The sequence below is a fragment of the Salmo trutta genome, chromosome 21 (genome assembly GCF_901001165.1).
Source record: "Salmo trutta chromosome 21, fSalTru1.1, whole genome shotgun sequence".
Taxonomy (NCBI): Eukaryota; Metazoa; Chordata; class Actinopteri; order Salmoniformes; family Salmonidae; genus Salmo; species Salmo trutta.
The window spans coordinates 17231999-17250249 of record NC_042977.1 but is presented as its reverse complement, the minus strand read 5'-3'; the positions used below and the strand labels follow the sequence as shown (position 1 = coordinate 17250249).

Here is an 18251-nt window from a genome sequence, read left to right as displayed (position 1 = left end):
AGTATGTGGCCCACAGGAAATGCCTCCTGTTTACATTTTGGGGATTTCCTGGACAGAAGTGTCATTTTCAACCATCAAGAGAGTAGAGGAGGAAATAACTAGTCCCTCTATTCTGTTGCTTTTTCAGCTTGCTACAGTCCATTTTGTAACTCGAGTTTCGAGTGCAATGGTAGTTACTGAGACAGAGCTGTCGACTAGCAGTTATGGTTAGGATGTTCTAGTGTAAAAAAATAAAAGTAGTCCTGAGTATGGGTGTGAGCATTTAAATGAAATTAGGATCTTAACCACAAGGGAAAATCCTTAATCGAAATCTATTTTATTATTATTTTTCCACAAAACTAATCACAGTGGTGTTATAACAAAACATTTTCTGTGTTATAGCCTAACTAGACGATAGGATAGGGAAAATAGTGTAATTTAAATATTGACTCAGCCATATGAAGTAGGTGCAAAGTAAACGGCATAGTGGGTCAATTTCCTCCCTATTCCCACTACGAGAGATGGCGTCTGAGGAGCAGCGTGGCCAGAGATTTCTACTTTTCAATTCACATTACATCATTGCATTACCTTTCATTGCGGCGGGTAACGCTAAATTCTTTGTCCAAAGCTCAAATTGACCATAAATATCACAGTAGACACTAGCAAGTAAGCACGTATGATTTAACAATCCGAGCAACCTTTCTTCCTAAACATATTACAATAGGAGTACTATATTACACTCTTCAATAATGCAGCAATCCACAACCATGTGCAGTCAATTAGTTTATTTTCTCATCTGTACACATTAAATTAGCTGACAATGCACAGCTTACTCCAGCTAGCTAGCTAACTAACATGCTTCATGATCAAGTAACGTTAGCATATCAATAATGATATACAAATGTAAAAGTACAGTAATGTTATCAGTGTCATTATTATATAGGCTACACAGCTATGTAACGTTAGCAAGCTAACTTGCTAGCTAGCTGTAGCTGAATGCTAATCTTTAGCTGAACCATAGCTAGATAAGCGCTTTAAGGCTTACACTAGCTACCGCATTGAAGTTACTTTAGATCAAACTAAGCCTGTTTTTTTCTATGTCAACGAAGTCATTATGAGGTAAAAGAAAATTGGTGGCTCAGTGCAGTCAAGCAAAAAACATGACTTGAGATTTAAAAGTATGGCCACATTTTCAGAATGTAACAGGATGTTACTATTTCAAGGTACTCAATTCTAGCTTTTTCTATGTGTGTGGTTAAACGAGGCAAAAAAATCGCCACTGTTTTGGTGCCCTTGCTACCACGCTGTGAACCTGTGCACTTGCGCAGGTACTGTGTGAGAGCAAAGGGTTGCATCTTGCTCATCTCTATCTTAGCCTATTCGTTGATGATAGGCCCTGCTTTACTAAATTTGCGAGACCTTGCAAGCCAAAAAATTGCAAGATACAGCATTCCATTGCGAGAGAATGCTTTTGATTGCAGATAGATAAGCCTAGTGCACAGTTCTGTGTTTTGTTGAAGGCTTGGGTTGTATACCGTATATGGGGGTATTTGGAAATGGCCACGGGATGGTTTTTCAATACTGTTAACTAGATTAAAAAAAAAATTGTAGCTACTTAAGTCAAGTAAAGCAGTCAACTTGTGAAATACGTTAGGAGATAAAGCAGATTGCGTTCTTCATTTCACCTGTCACATTATTTTACATTTTGAAGCTTACTGTTGTTCCCCAGAGAAGTTGAGCCAGTCTTGTTTGTAATTAGAACAATAGGAGAAAGAGGGAGCAGGTGATTCCAGCTGTGTATTAAAGGGTGTGCATTTTGTATTGAAAGTCAAGTGTTTTAAAAAAAAAAAACATTTACAGTAGTGATTGGGGACATGCAACTATAGTTTTCCTTCATAGAAAATACATTAGTGTAGAAAATTGATTCATTTTCATCAGATGACAACAAGTGCAACACTATTTGTCTGGCAGCCACACAAGTAAGAGTTTACAATGAAAAAGCAAGGTATTTTTGCAAAACGATGCATGGGCATCATTTCTAATGTTTATCATAGAATGTAACCGGCTACATTTCCTTATGTTTTGCTTGAAGTTAATCTTGCATTATACTGGAGAAAAGTGGACTGGCTACACTGAGGAAAGGACCTGAAAAAAGTAGGTACACACCAGTCCAAGTGTTGACTGCTGATAGAATGCCCATTTGTCAATTGTCCTCCAAGTGAAGTGCAACTGAAGCACAGAATTCGTCTGAAGCCGAGCAGAAATTACAATAAGAAGCTTTTTAGGTCTTCGTTGCGTTTCTTATTTTTCCTGCGTGGAAAAATTCTGCGTTATAGCGACCCCTAAGTTTAACTTGCTTGTTATCTAAGTGGCTGAATTAATGAGGTGACGGGGCATCATTATGTTAGCTTTGTTTGAAAAGTCATAGCCCTTTTGGATTAGTTTGCAGTGGCAGCTGTACAGAAATCTTTTGATTTCCTTGCATTTTTTTCTCCTCTCAGTTCTTGACCCTTCTGCTCTTTCCCCATCTTCTCCGAGCAGTGCAGGCAGACCGTTGCCCTACCAACTCGACTCAACACCGACACAGCGTGTACACATGCTGCTCCAAAGCCTGTACTGTTCTTCCTTCAGACAAGCATGCGTCTTAACTTTGTTCATTTGCACAATATCTCTCGTTCAGATTTGCTTTTAAATGTCCAAACCAAAAATGACAGAGTACTAATCAAAAGTTTGGACACCTACTCATTCCAGGGCATTTCTTTATTTTTACTATTTTTCTATGGAGGAGAGATTACTAGAAACTAACTAGGTTTCCCCTTTTATCTGTGTTTTAATTGTTGGATTAGAGTACACCTGATTTTGTGACTCAAAATGGGTCAAAATTCTACAGAGATTCAGAAAAAATAACCTTTTGCATTTCAGGTAAAACAACCCAATGTTTATATCCCAGGACAAATTAGCTAGCAAAAGCTAGCTAGCTTAATGTCTATGAAAATGTCTTTTTTTTCTTTACCTGTCCCCAAATTTAATATAGTTTGTTTTTTGCTACTTCAACCAATGTGTGCTGATCGCGTCTGGTATGGATGGACAAAATCAACATGCAGACGCGTGCCCGCTCTAGTCCGCATGTTAACCATCTGAAAGGGACAGGCCCAAACTGTCGCTGGCATTAGCGCAGGTGCATTGTGAATTCACGTGGAATTCTATGCGTTTTTGTTATCGTTTTAACAGAAAACTGCAAAAAAAAAAAAAAGTGTTTAAACGGTAGGAAAAATGTTGTTGTTTTTCTTCACATCCCTTGTGATGAGTCGACAACACATAGTCTAACCCCAAGAGAGAGCAAGTGGTGGTGGGAATGTGCATGTCTGATATTGAAGGATGGCTGTGGTGGTCTGGCTCTGTGTTTGTACGGGCAGGTAACTCTGTTGTCTCTCCTGCATCAGGGCATGCCTGACCGCACACTCGCACATCACCAAACACACATTGGTCGGCACCCAGCCTGCGGATTGAACTCTCTCCCACTCCACCTCTCACTTGCTCCGTCTTTTACTCTTCCTATAGCTTGTTCTCTCTCCCACTCCACTCCCTCTCACTGATACACCTTAGCCCCTCCCTCTCAGACACGCACACACCCGGGCGTAGCCCTCCTACCAGAGAGAGCGAGAGGAAGGGAGAGACGTAGAGAAGGCCCTGGCACTGAGCCACATCTGTCACTCTAGAGGGAATTAGGTGAACGGTCAGCCCTCCGGCTTAGACGCCAAATCTGATCACAGGGATTCAAATTTGCTTTTGGCATGGCCCCGCTGCGCACCTCGCTCGCCCCCCCCCCCCCCCCCCCACACTATCCTACTTCCCTACACACACACACCACCCTGCACATGGATACACACACTCCTCCCCACGCACACACACCGTCTCATCTCCTCCCCCACAGTGCAATGTCATAGGGAGGCTGTGGGAGCTCTCTGTGCTGGAGGAGCTGAGCTGCTTAATGGGAGGAGAGGTGATTTATGGGCCAGGAGGAGAGGAAGCAGGGCAACTCCTCTTCCTGCTCTTAGCAGTAGCTGTGAGGTGATAAAAGCGGCTAGTGCTGTCACGGCGACACAGGGCCCACAGGCCCGCCACACTGGAGCCCTCGGCTCTCATTCTGGGACGTTTAAATCATAACAAGGCTCAATCTGGTGAAATGTAGGCCAAAGCACGGAATAGTTTCCCAATCATTTTATTTTGAAGAACGTCCTCTTTCTCTCTCGTTCTTCTTGAGTGTTTCCCTCACGGGCCCAAGTGACTTTTTAAATGAATTTATAAGTGTAGTTGTTGATTGCTATGGCCATTTACCTACTGCTTCATTTTCACTGTGCTTCTGCTGTGTGGCTGAAATAAACAACACAGGGCAAGTTAAAGAGCATGATGGTGGGTGTATAATTGTAGTTGACTCTGTAGATGAAGAGTAAGTAGTGTAATATGTCGTAGTCTGCTGTAGGCCTATATGATGGTTTAGAAGCAATGTTCAATCACTTGTGTAGATTTAAGAAACTACTATAGCCTATGTTGTATTTTAGCTCCTAGGGCTGGCTCAAGTACCTTATAACCGACGGTTATGGATGAAGACCGTAAAATAACCGTAAACATACATCAGCTTAGATCACAAGTGCAGTTATCACAAAACAGATTATTTTCTGTTTGTAGCCTAAAGTTAGGACATTTAAATAATACCAGAGAGGAATAGGCTAACTTTAGGCTACTTTGGTGAATCTGAGAGGCATACAAGACCTTGCGAGATACGGATTACCCAGACCTATGTGCACATTTCTTCCTGCTTGCCCCCTCCTTTCTGTCCCTCACACTGGCTCGCCTGCTCTTTCTTTTGGCTAATGGCTAATGATGCGGGTGTGTGTTCAGTCTGTGTGTAGAATATCGTAGCCAATTCATTGATGATAGGCCCTGCTTTACTGATGTTGTGAACCATTGCGAGATGCAGCATTCCATTGTGATATACATCTCTTGATTGCTGTTAGATGGGCCTTGTTCATGGTTCCGACTCTGTCTGCCTAGTGGCCGACCTGCCTATACTGTGCCTCTCCCCTCTTTCTCCGTCCCTCGTCTATGAAAGATGCAAGTGTTTGTGTTCTCGGAATTACGGCAACTGATCAGTCTCCTCCGTTCCAAAAATACTGAATCTTAGGAGTTGATTTCTAGAGACTCAAATGTGAGTCGAGTAATCAATTATTTTGGAGTCGTCTCCACCAGTTGGAAAAATGGCAGAGAAAAGACAAGCAACAGCAGCGAAGTCCTTTATGGCATTACGATGAGAAGGAAATGCAAACTTTGCGAGGTGGAGTTGAGGTACACTAATGGTAGTACAGGTGCAGTGCTTGACCATCTGAAAGGGACGCACTGTGACAACCTAACAGTTGCTGCCAGCTGAATTGTGAATTCACATGGAATTTTATCATTTTAACAGAGCACCAATAACAAAATGGTGGTATAAACATAAAGAAAAATGGACCATTTGTCACATCCTTAGGACACTCGCAATGGCTGCCTGGTATTGTGAAGCAATGTCTATGGTAATGTAGGCTTGTCATTCAGGCTAACTGATATAGCTCATTCACTGTAATATGTTTTTTGTAACGTCAGTTGAGTTGAATCAGTATATCACAGCACGTTTTAGAAAATGTTACTTCCTGCTCCTATGGTACACTCGCCAATATGCCATCATTGACTTGAAATGGGACTCCTGTTTGATTCATTCTACTTCTATGGCAGCACGTGCAGTCAGGAGACAAGAAACAATGCGTAATAAAAAATATATATTTTGCTATTCTGACAGTTATTTTGGTGACCGCTGTAATTTTGTCTGCTCAATTATCGTTATCCAAAATTCCATGACGGTCACAGCCCTAATATCTGTTACTATATCTTTGTTACTGCATAGGCCTACATGGCGGCCGTGGAATGAGTCTATTCACCACAATAAACAGGAAGTCTGACAGCTCCAGGCATGTCACTCCACTCTCCGCCACATTGGTGGCTAACTACGGATGTGACATTACGCACGCTTCCTACTCAATCATGTTTCGTCACTCTCTCGCTCTTTCTCTCTCTCTCTCTGTGTGTCAACACTCCCCGCTGTGTTGTGGTTTGTCTTTAGAGATCTGTTACAGTTTGTTCTTTCTTCATCTAGTGAGTCGCCCAGCAAATTTTTATTTGAATTCCGTTTGTCTAAGGTTGTTGCTAAAGCAACTTTGTTGTGTTGCAACTTGCGAGCATCATTCTCTTCCTTTACTTTGCGATGTCTTTCCTTTTTGAGTTTGAGAAGGTGAAATTCAGTGTCTGAATTGTGTTTTGCGAAGGCTTACCGGTATGCTAATGTACCCTTTTTGAAGAGTTGCTGTTTAGCAGGAAATAGCTTCCCCTCTCCTCATTGACTAGAAAGGTCAGTGGTAGTAGTGGGTGGGGCTGATGCTAGCAACCATGTGGAGAGGCTTGAAAGAAAGGAACGTTTGGGGTGGGGCAGAGGGAGGGGAATGAAGAGAGGAGGTGGGGATTCTCTAGTGGGGGAAGTGAAGTGTTGAAGTTTTGGACACATTCCTCCTCCCCACTCGTGCACCCAAGCTACATAGTAAGTACTGTGACACACACACACACACACACAAGCCTACACGATCCCCTTCACATACTCAAGCTTACACTAGGATCCAATTTTTGGCTGATTTAGTTCTGTTTTATTTTTCCATGTGTCTATTTTCCACTTTTTTCTTAGGGCTCTCAAACTCACATTTAAAAAATAGAACATTCAAGGTTAATGTTGTTCTAAGTTCAACAATGTTTAAACCACATCAGGAGACTATTTTTGAGGTCTGGGAAATGTAGTGCAAGTGCACACCAGGAAGAGCCATTGTTTCGTTAAGCGGTGTTGCTGTAATGCTCATGTGATTGCAGAGTTTGCAAAACAAATGGCCACTGGATTGACGTAAATAATCATGATGGCGTTCTGCCAGGTAGGCTGGACTACTTTGGCGTTAACTTTTAAGTGAGAAGGTTTTCGGGAAAGCCTTTTCCATCTCTACCAGAAGAAGGTTATCATTAGCATCATCGCTAATGTTTCAGGAAGTTGCATGAAAATACGTATCACTGACGCATTTTGTCTTAGGATTCACTTGGGTAAATGAATGTTTTTTCTAATAAGTCCAATAGATTCAGTTTATTTCCTACTAAGGTCAATAAATGTAATATTGTTGAATTCCGTTTTAATGTCTGGACTCTAACGCTGCTTTCATAGGGCCCTACTCCGCCTCAAGCCTAACACGCACATGCCCACACATAAACACACGTCACGTGTTGAGTTGGACACCCAATCCCTGTGCTAGCTCTCCTTTCCGCCTGGTTTATCTCACACCTCCATAATACCGCCAGCTCATCTGATTACAGAGCTCAGGGGACGCGCAGGTTGAGGACACGCATGGTTAGGGGATGCACGATATGGGTGTAAAATCTAATTGCGTTTAGTTTTTTTACAAAATATTGCTATTTTGCACTTGGCTAAACTTTTGGAACCATTAAAATTAGAATGATCATTCTAGTTTTATGGTTGGAATACAGTGAGAATGCAGTTTTGTTTGGTATGACAATGGAAGTAAGGGAGATGGTTGTGACTGAGTAGGAACCAAATTGTTGGTCAGTGTTTCCCAGGGGACCTTAATTGGGTTTAAATAGATGGGTACATTCAGCCAGATTTCTTTTTTTGAATATTTTTTTGCCTTTCCCCCGCTCATTTAAGAACGAGCTGCACAAGCAGTGCTGATGTATTTCACCGCTGGTACCAGCCTGTATAAGAGCAAAGGTTTGGAAGCAAGATAAGTGGATTTTGCTAGCTAGCGATTAGCGTAAGGGGCTAACGCATGTTTTCTAGGTACATTTGCAGCTTGCTAAGACTAACTAACTAGAGTTTTGCAGAGAGAAAGGTACACAAACAAGTAGTATAAAATAGAAAACTTGGATTTAAATAAAGAAGCAAAGTGGAAAACTGCGTTGTTTCAAAATCAGTTGACTGCTCACTGTTTAGTCAGTGCATGCAGAGTGCAGCTCGAGCACCAGGAACTGCCTGCTTGAGTGACGGGGCGGGTTTTGTGTGTGTGGGATTGGGCAGCGCTCAAGAGACTGAGCGAGAACTCCGTCAACTTGAGCAATAAATCTAAAGTTTAAAAAAAAGGCATTAGACGGCTGTGGCGTTTCAAAATGTCGCTGCATCTGGCGGTATGGATGTTGCACAGTCAATATTGCGATTTCTATTAAACATTTTATTTATTCGTGCAGCCCCACTCACTCGTGATGCACCCAGAAACACACACAAACAAAATATACATGTATGCACTCACTCTTACACACTCACACTTGAGCTCTGCCTCTCTCACTCCTCTGCCCAACAAAACACACACGCTTGAGCAGGTGGCTCCCCTCCTTGTATTCTCACATCTGCTGGGCTGATCTGGCAGCTGCTGCTGTTTAAACACCCCTGCTTCTGCCCAGGCCTTTGTTCTTTTCCAACCAACAACCCATTCTAAAGAATGAATGAGTTTAGGCTTGGTGTGTGTGTGTTGGAAGAAAATCTTTTGTTTGAAAGTAAATGGAAACAGAGGTGGGATGGGGTGGTGGGGGATGGGGATGAAAGGGCTATGGGGGGGGGGGCATTTACAACTGATTAAACTGCTAAACGTGCCACTTTTTAAGAAATCTATTTCAGTTAGGTTAAAGAACAGGGGTAGCGTTGCACAATTGACCTGATATAGCCAATTCTAATGTTCCTATCTCTCTCTTCCCCTTCTCTGTCCTCTTCCTACCGCTCTCCTCTCCCTCCCTCCAGGTCCCATAACCTGGCTTTGCCTGACACTGCGTTCTCATTCTCTGAGAGAATTAGGGAAATATGGAGTGACATGCTGCAGATTAGTTAGCGGATTAGCGGCTTTGAGGACATCCACCTCTGTGTGAGCGCAGATTCCCTGGAGCTCCGCTCCCCCCAGCCGCCAGGTCCCCAGCAGCCATGGCCGACCCAGGGATGTTGAGCCTGTTCGGGGACGACGCCAACCTGTTCTCGGACGGGCTGGAGGGCCTGGGGGACTGTGGCTTCCCCCAGGGCCAGCCCAACCCCATGGGGCAGCAGATGCCCCACGAGCACCAGGGCTACGGTTCGCTCTCCTCCAACTCCCTCCACCACCCCTCGCAGGCCGTTCCCGGACAGCCCAAGATGGGCCACCCCTACGACCCCTTTGCGGGCTACGAGCAGCAGCAGGGCCGGATGTTGGGCAACGGGCCCGCCGTCAACGGCATGGCGTCCCCACATTCGCGCTACCACAACAATCCCCAACAACCTGGAGGGGGGCACCACGTCTATCCCGGAGCGCAGGGTGACGGGCGTGGCCAGCCATTCCCTGACGGAGGAGCCGTGTGGGGCCCCCAGGCTGGCCCCGGGCAAGGAAGGCCTCCATTCCAGCAGCAACAGGCCGCAACCCAGGCCCCCTCCCACCAACAACATGGCCCCTCAGGGCCCCAGGGCCACGGCCACCAGATGGGCCCCTACATGGGCCGGGCCGACTATGCGACCATGCAGGGTCACTCTGGCCAGACCCAGACGCCCCCTAGGATCAACCACTTCCCCCAAGGTATGGGCCAGGAGCCCAGCCACTACATGGGCCACGTGGGCCTCCAGCAGAACCCCAGCATGACAGGTCCCCCCATGCGCCACCCAGCCCAGCAACAGCAGCCTCCACAGCAGCAACCGCCTGCCCAGCAGTTCCTCCACCGGCCCAGCCAGGAACCTATGGCCTCCCACACCCCTCGCTTCCCCCACAGCCCCTCTCGCCAGCAGCAGGTCCTGGCCGGGAGGCCCCACCAGAACATGGGGTTCAACATGCACGGCCAGGCAGCCCCCCCTGGTGCTGTAACCAGCTCAGGGCAATACCCCCCCTACCCCCAGTACGGCAACCTTAATCAGGGATTAGCCGGCAGTGCAGGGATGAGTCCCGTCATGAGCCTCAGCAGCACCAGCAACAACAGTAACGCCATGGGGCCTGCCCAGGTCCAGCGCTACCCCAACGTAGGTGGACCCCCACAGCGCTACACGGGCCCCCAGGTACACCAGCAGCCTGTCCACCCCAACCAAATCACCGGACAGCCTATGCACCCTTCCCAGCCCATGCACCCCTCCCAGGCCCAGGCCACCCCCCAACAGCAGCCCCACCTCCCCACACCGCCTCAGGGATCCTACGGCTCTCCCCCCTCCATGTCCCCAATGAGGGGCATGGGAACCCCTGGGGGCACACCTCCGCCTCAACAGGGCCGCCCCCCTAGTGCCGGCCTGGCTCCAGAGGTAGGGGGCTACCCAGGAGTCCCACTCCAGCCCCCTAACCCCATGGCCCCACCTCAGAGAAACCCCACTCCCATGGGTACTCAGCAGCCACACCCCCACCTGCAACACCACACTCAGCACCCTTCCCACCCGCAGCAGCACCCCCACATGCCCCCGGGCCAGCAGCTCTACCCCGGCATGCCCGCTAACCAACGAGTCCCACTCGGCCAGGTGAGACCTCCAGGTCCCATGGCCCACGGTGAGCCTCCAGGACCCCAGGACCAGCGGCTGCTCCCTCTCCAGCAACAGGCTCCCAGACCTGGGCAGCAGCTGCAGCCTCCTCCCATGGCTTTCCAGCAGCTGCAGCAGGTGCACCCCGCCCAGGCTGCTTTGCCCCCGTCACAGGCCCAGACGCACCTGGCCGGCCCCCACCACCAGAACTCTCCACCCAACCAGCCACCCTGGGCGCCGCCGCCACACCAGTCGCCTCCAACCCCCCAGAAAGTGCCTCACATTCAGGTGAGTTTGCTTTGATGTTGAAGTTTGTGTGTGGGGGTTTTTGTGGGTTTGTTTTCATGTGCATGGGGTATTTGTGTGTGTGGGGGGGTCTGTGACATTTAACTCAGTGGTGCTCTGGGTGGAGGTTGAATGTGAGTTTTGAGGTGTGTGTGTGGGAAATGGATTTTTACAGCAGTTTGTTTCCTCTCCACTGCATATCCTGGCCCTCCCCAAGACCCAGGCGCCACAGTACTAATCTCCTAACCCCCCTCCCATCCCCACCCCCTCTCTCTGAGGGGGAATACTCCCTTCCTGCTCTCTAAGCATCTCTCTCCTCCCCCGTCTGCTCTCTTTCCGCCCGCTCTGCTCTCTCTATTCCATCCTCACTTCCCTCTGTTTGTTTAATTCTCTCTCTCTCGTTGTCTGCCCCTCTATCTTTTACTCTTTCCCCCTCTATCCGTGCACCCTATCCTGTTGTTTTCCATGTCTCGCTCTTTTCTCTCTCTTTCTGTTCTCTCTCTCGTTCTGCTCTCTGTGTGTGTTTGCCTTGTCTGTCTCGAAGGACTCATGCGTGAGTTAATGGTGTACAGCAGGATGTGCCCTGTCGGGAGGGAGAGAGGGGAAAGGGGGGCAGGGGAGGATAGGGGGGAGCCAGTGGGGAGCCAGTGGGGAGTGGAGGTTACCAGCTCTCAATAGTTTGCTGTGTGTGTGTCCTGGCTTCCATTAGCTTGTTTTGTGCTCAAAGCCTCTTTCCCTGCTAACCCATTCACATACAATGGCCGCCCTGTGGCAGCACACACATCCAACACTTAGCATCTCTATTAGTCCTCTTCCTCATTCACACCATCACCACTCTCCACTCCTCCTCTTCCCTTTTACCAGCAGTGGCCCCCTCGCCCCATCCCCCGGTACGGGGACTCCTATTAGGGACTTTTGTGGTTGACATTTAAGATGTCAGAGTTAATTTGCCCAACGCGAATGACCTAGATGTTAGGCACACAGTTAAGCCTCATAGCATCGCTTCGGTGTGCTTCGGTCCCTGGCTACAAGAACATAACCCCGTTATATGTTAGGCTGGCTGAGGGAAATGCGCCCGAGGACGTCAAGACCATGATGGCGTTATTGTTCCTGTGGTGGATCTGATTTCCCCCCCCCCCCCCGGTCGCGGTAGCAGTGTCTGGCTCTTCAGCTCTCAACTCTGCATCACTACTCTCTAATATGGTAATAGGGTTCCTGACAGTAAGCAGCTCCTTTAGCTCCCAGCCGTGTCTGCCCTGGCTGCTGTAATATGGTTATGCGGGGTTCGATATCGCAACAAAAAGTCGCGTTTGCGGCCGTTTGACTTGGCAGTGCGACGCACATTTTTAATTGGTCATAAAGAGTTTTTAAATATATTTTTGTACCTTGATGATAGTTTTTTTTATTATGATTTATTCAAACAGTAATGTGCAATTGACCAAACACAAACCAGCTTTCTGAAGTGCGTATGTGGTCCTGTAGGTCTACTACTTTGTGTAGCCGTTAGGCTTTCGTTAGCATTGCTGACAGTCTTTGTGTAGATGGAAATGCAATTTGGGCTGCAATGCGATTTAAAACTAAAGAAGCAATCCAGTGACCATTTTGTTTTGAAAACTCAATCACAAGTGCGCTCCAGACAAAGGCGGCACGTCATAAGCTAAGGTTCCCATAAAGTAAATGTAATTAAATTGTCAAAATGATATAGCCTAATTAGCCTATTCGTATACAGTTCATTCGGAAAGTATTCAGACCCTTTCCTAATTTTTCTTACTTTAGTCTTATTATAAAATTGATAAATAAAATAACCTCAATCTACACACTATCCCATAATGACAAAATGCTAGCTGTTTTTTGGTCATTTTGGCAAATTAATTCAAATAAAGACCTTAACCTCCCTGGGCAAGGTCCCACCTAGTCAACAGCCAGTGGAAGAGCGTGGCGCAAAATACAAAACCTCAGAAATGCAATAATTTAAATTTTTCAAACATATGACTATTTTACACAATTTTAAAGACACTCTCGTTAATCTAACCACATTGTCCGATTTCAAAAAGGCTTTACAGCGAAAGCAAAACATTAGATTGTCAGGAGAGTACCCTGCCAAAAATAATCACACAGCCATTTTCAAAGCAAGCATATATGTCACAAAAACCAAAACCAAATAATCCGTAGTTATATTCAAATACCTCCGTTTTGTTCGTGCGTTCAGGTCAGTATCCGAAGGGTGACGCGCGAGTGCATTTCGTGACCAAAAAATTCAAAATATTCCATTACCATACTTCGAAGCATGTCAAACGCTGTTTAAAATCAATTTTTATGCTATTTTTCTCGTAAAATAGCGATAATATTCCAACCGGGCGACGTTGTATTCATTCAAAGGCTGAAAGTAAAAAATTGAGAATTCTCATGAGCGCTCATCTCCAGTGTCACTGTTCCCAGCCTGACCACTCACAAACAGAGCTGCTGTACTTCGCCCAGAGACTGCAGACACCCCATTCCACTTTCTGGCGCCTTCTGAGAGCCAATGGAAGCCTTAGAAAATGTCACGTTACAGCAGAGATGCTGTATTTTCGATAGAGATGCCACAGAAAGAGAACAAATTGTCAGACAGGGCACTTCCTTAATGGAATCTTCTCAGGTTTTGGCCTGCCATATGAATTCTGTTATACTCAGACACCATTCAAACAGTTTTAGAAACTTCAGTGTTTTCTATCCAAATCTACTAATTATATGCATATTCTAATTTCTGGGCAAGAGTAGTAACCAGTTTAAATCGGGTACGTTTTTTTTATCCGGCCGTGCAAATACTGCCCCCTAGCCCCAACAGGTTAAGTATTCAGACCCTTTCCTGTGAGACTTGAAATTGAGCTCAGGTGCATCCTGTTTCTATTGAATCATCCTTGAGATGTTTCTACGACTTGATTGAAGTCCACCTGTGGTAAATTAAATTGATTGGATGTGATATGGAAAGGAACACGCATGTCTATGGTCCCACAGTTGACAGGGCATGTCAGAGCAAAAACCAAGCCGTGAGGTCGATGGAGTTGTTCGTAGAGCTCCGAGACAGGATTGTGTCGAGGCACAGATCTGGGAAAGGGGTACAAAAAATTCTGCAGCATTGAAGGTCCCCAAGAACAAAGTGGCCTCTATCATTCTTAAATGGGAGAAGTTTGGAACCACCAAGACTCTTCCTAGACCTGGCCGCCTGGCCAAACTGAGCAATCGGGGGAGAAGGGCCTTCGTCAGGGAGGTGACCAAGAACCTGATGGTCACTCTGACAGAGCTCCAGAGTTAATCTGTGGAGATTGGAGAACCTTCTAGAAGGACAACCATCTCTGCAGCACTCCACCAATCAGGCCTTTATGGTAGTGGCGATAATCAAGGTTCTCTGGTCTGATGAAACCAAGATTGAACTCTTTGGCCTGAATGCCAAGCATCATGTTTGGAGGGAACCTGACACATCCCTATGGTACAGGGATGGTGGCAGCATCATGCTGTGGGAATGTTATTCAGCGGCAGGGACTAGGAGACTAGTCAGAATCAAGGGAAAGATGAATGGAGCAAAGTATACAGAGATCCTTGATAAAACCTGCTCCAGAGCACTCAGGACCTCAGGATGGGGTGAATGTTCACCTTCCAACAGGACAACGACCCTAAGCACATAGCCAAGACAACGTAGGAGTGGCTTCGGGACAAGTCTCTGAATGTCCTTGAGTGGCCAAGCCAAAGCCCGGACTTGAACCCAATCGAACGTCTCTGGAGAGACCTGAAAATAGCTGTGCAGCGACGCTCCCCATCCATCTTGACAAAGCTTGAGAGGATTTGCAGAGAAGAATGGGAGAAATTCTTCAAATACAGGTGTGCCAAGCTTGTAGCGTCATACCCAAGAAGACTCGAGGCTGTAATCGCTGCCAAAGTTGCTTCAACAAGGTATTGAGTAAAGGGTCTGAAATACTTATGTAAATGTGATATTTCAGTTTTATATTTTTAATACACTAGCAAATATTTCTAAACATATTTTTGCTTTGTCATTACGTGGAATTGTATGTAGATTGATGTGTGGAAAAGCAATTTAATCATTTTTAGAATGAGGCTGCAACTTTACAAAATATGGATAAGGTAAAGGGGTCTGACTATTTTCTGAATGCACTGTCTAAATGTGTTTATTGGGTTTCTACATTTGAAAACAAGGATGGTCCAACTTGGGCCATCATGGAGATAGGGAAGCCTTCCAACTTCTCCTGTCTTGTTGCTGTGTTCCCCACTGCCAATGAACCTCGGCACCCCATATTTTAAATCCTTTCGTCAAGAACTCCCTTAAAATCTGGTCCCAATTCCGAAATCACTTTAGCCTAAAACATGCAATCTGCTTCTCCCCATTTTAATGTTCTAATTGTATTTTCAGCATCGCAGATTGACACAGCATTTCAGTTCAGGCATAGGAATGGTCTGGTGTTTATTAGTGACCTATTTGTTGATAAAACATTTGTCTCATTTGATATTCTGAGGGTTGACCATAACATTCCCACAATTTTTTTTTTTTAGGTACCTCTAAACTCTCTGCTTTGCTAAAAAGCATTTCCCTTAATTTCCACTCGAGCCCTCTAATTGTCCAAATCAAAGTTTATTTGTCACGTGCGCCGAATACAACAGGTGTAGTAGACCTTACAGTGAAATGCTTACTTACAGGCTCTAACCAATAGTGTGAAAAAAAAGGTGTGTGTGTGTAGGTAAGTAAAGAAATAAAACAACAGTAAAAATACATTTGAAAATAAGAGTAGCAAGGCTATATACAAACACCGGTTAGTCAGGCTTATTGAGGTAGTATGTACATGTGGGTATGGTTATAGTGACTATGCAGTCGTGAGGTGCTCAGATCTTAACATGTATCTGAAGGGCACAATTTCCAGATTATAGGACATAATACAGAACATTAATCTGCCTTCCTGGGCAAATACAAAATCTCCATGGGAGCAAGACATGGGTGGCGAGCTACACGATGACATATGGCAACATAGTATGTGGCGTATCCACACATAATTTTGCATAAGGCATGCAAGTTCAAGCCTTTGCACTGTCTCCATTACTCGAATGACAGATTGGCGAAAATACATCCAAGTGTTTGAGATGCCACCAGAGCCTAATGACTGTGGGACACATGTTTCGGTCATACCAATCTTTGATTGGTGTCACGGACCACTTTTTTTTTTTTAGATGCATTCTCACTTACAGTACCAGTCAAAATTTTTGCCACTTACTCATTCCAGGGTTTCTTTATTTTTACTTTTTTCTACATTGTAGAATAGTAGTGAAGACATCAAAACTATGAAATAACACATGGAATCATGTAGTAACCAAAAAAGTGTTAAACAATTAAAAATATATATTTTATATTAGATTCTTTAAATGGCCGCCCTTTGACTTGATGACAGGTTTGCACACTCTTGGCATTCTCTCAACCAGCTTCATGAGGTAGTCACCTGGAATGCATATCAATGAACAGGTGTGCCTTGTTCATTTGTGGAATTTCTTCCCTTAGTGTTTGAGGCAATCCGTTGTGACAAGGTAGGGGTGGTATACCGAAGGTAGCCCTATTTGCAAATCAATCAAGTCCATATTATGGCAAGAACAGCTCAAATAAGCAAAGAGTAACGACAGTCCATTACTTTAAGACATGAAGTTCAGTCAATACGGAAAATTTCAAGAACTTTGAAAGTTCAAGTGCAGTCGCAAAAACCATCAAGCCTATGATGAAACTGGCTCTCATGAGGACTGCCACAGGAATTGAAGACCTAGAGTTACCTCTGCTGCAGAGGATAAGTTTATTAGTGTTACCTGCCTCAGAAATTGCAGCCCAAATAAATGCTTCACAAAGGTTAACAGACACATCTCAACATCAACTGTTCAGAGGAGACTGCATGAATCAGGCCTTCATGGTCGAATTGCAGCAAAGAAACCACTACTAAAGGACACCAATAAGAAGAGACTTGCTTGGTCCAAGAAATACGCGCAATGGACATTAGACCAGTAGAAATCTGTCCTTTTGGTCTGAGTCCAAATTTGAGATTTTTGGTTCCAACCGTCTTGTCTTTGTGAGATGCAGAGTATGTGAACGGATGATCTCCATGTGTGGTTCTCACCGTGAAGCATGGAGGAGGTGAGATGGTGTGGGGGTGCGTTGCTGGTGACGCTGTCTGTGATTGATTTAGAATTCAAGCCACACTTAACCAGCATAGCTACCACAGCATTCTGCAGTGATACGCCATCCCATCTGGTTTGGGCTTAGTGGGACAGTCATTTCGTTTAAGGGCTATTTGACCAAGGAGAGTGAGTGCTGCATCAGATGACCTATTCTCCACACCAATTGAGATGGTTTGGGATGATTTGGACCGCAGAGTGAAGGAAAAGCAGCCAACCAGTGCTCAGCATATGTGGGAAAAAGCAGCCAACCAGTGTTCAGCATATGTGGGAACTTCTTCAATACTGTTGGAAAAGTATTCCTCATGAAGCTGGTTGAGAGAATGCCAAGAGTGTGCAAAGCTTCCATCAAGGCAAAGGGTGGCTACTTCGAGGATCTCACATATAAAATATATTTGGATTTGTTGAACACTTTCTTTTGGTTACTACATGATTCCATGGGTTATTTCAGGGTTTTGATATCTCAACTATTCTACAATATTGTAAAAATAAAGAAACCCTTGTGTAGGTGTGTCCAAACTTTTGACTGCTACTGTATGTGTAATAAGTATTAACCCCAACCTGTTCAGCTAATTTTGGAGTACTTCTCCTAGATTAGAATGTTACCACACATCAGGCGAATGCAACGGCATTTGCCTCACTGCTAGCTCTCCGCCCTGTCCTCTTTTTCTGGAAGTCTGCATAGCCAACTTACTTTATGCAGTCGGTTAGGGAGGTAATGTCATCTCTGCCTCTAGAAAAGGTTAGGTGCACTGTGCTTGGGTCCCGACAAAAGTCATGTCTGATCTAGTGGCCGTATTGTGATAATTTTTTTATTCTCCATTGTCTATTTTTTTGTTGTTGTTGTCTTATTTACTTTTCTGTGATATCTTTGTATGATGCCTTGGTAGGTGGAGGAATAAGGGGTTGGGATTGTTGTGCTGTTTTCTTCCTGTTCTCACATCTGAAAACCTATAAAGTACATGGTGTTAAATGTGACCATGTGCTGGTGCCACCAACTCAGTTAGTAGTGCCAGTGGGATAAAGTTAGTGTAGAACCCTGTTGTGGGTGACTAGTAGGGGTGGGAGATATTTGGCAAGACCTCTATCTGATATAAGTATTTAGTACTGTTAATGACTAGGTAATTCCACACTGTAAAATTGCTGTCCTTATTTAAAATAGTTGCATTCTCATTAAATAATCTTAGTATGGTGAAAAAATAAGGCTAAG

The 18251-nt window shown here is 45.2% G+C and overlaps 1 protein-coding gene across 4 annotated transcripts in view; it reads left to right on the top strand.

The window, feature by feature from the left end:
• chd7 (chromodomain helicase DNA binding protein 7) overlaps positions 1-18251 on the top strand; it is an 80107-nt gene that overhangs the window by 9000 nt on the left and 52856 nt on the right. For 3 of the 4 annotated variants that reach the window (XM_029704575.1, XM_029704572.1, XM_029704573.1), the window contains exon 2: positions 8846-10846. In XM_029704575.1, coding sequence (XP_029560435.1) covers positions 9023-10846 — 1824 coding nt within the window. In that variant the 5' untranslated portion in view covers positions 8846-9022. Of the gene's footprint in view, positions 1-6588; positions 6605-8845; positions 10847-18251 lie in introns of those variants that run through there. The other variant, XM_029704574.1, reaches the window with a different exon arrangement.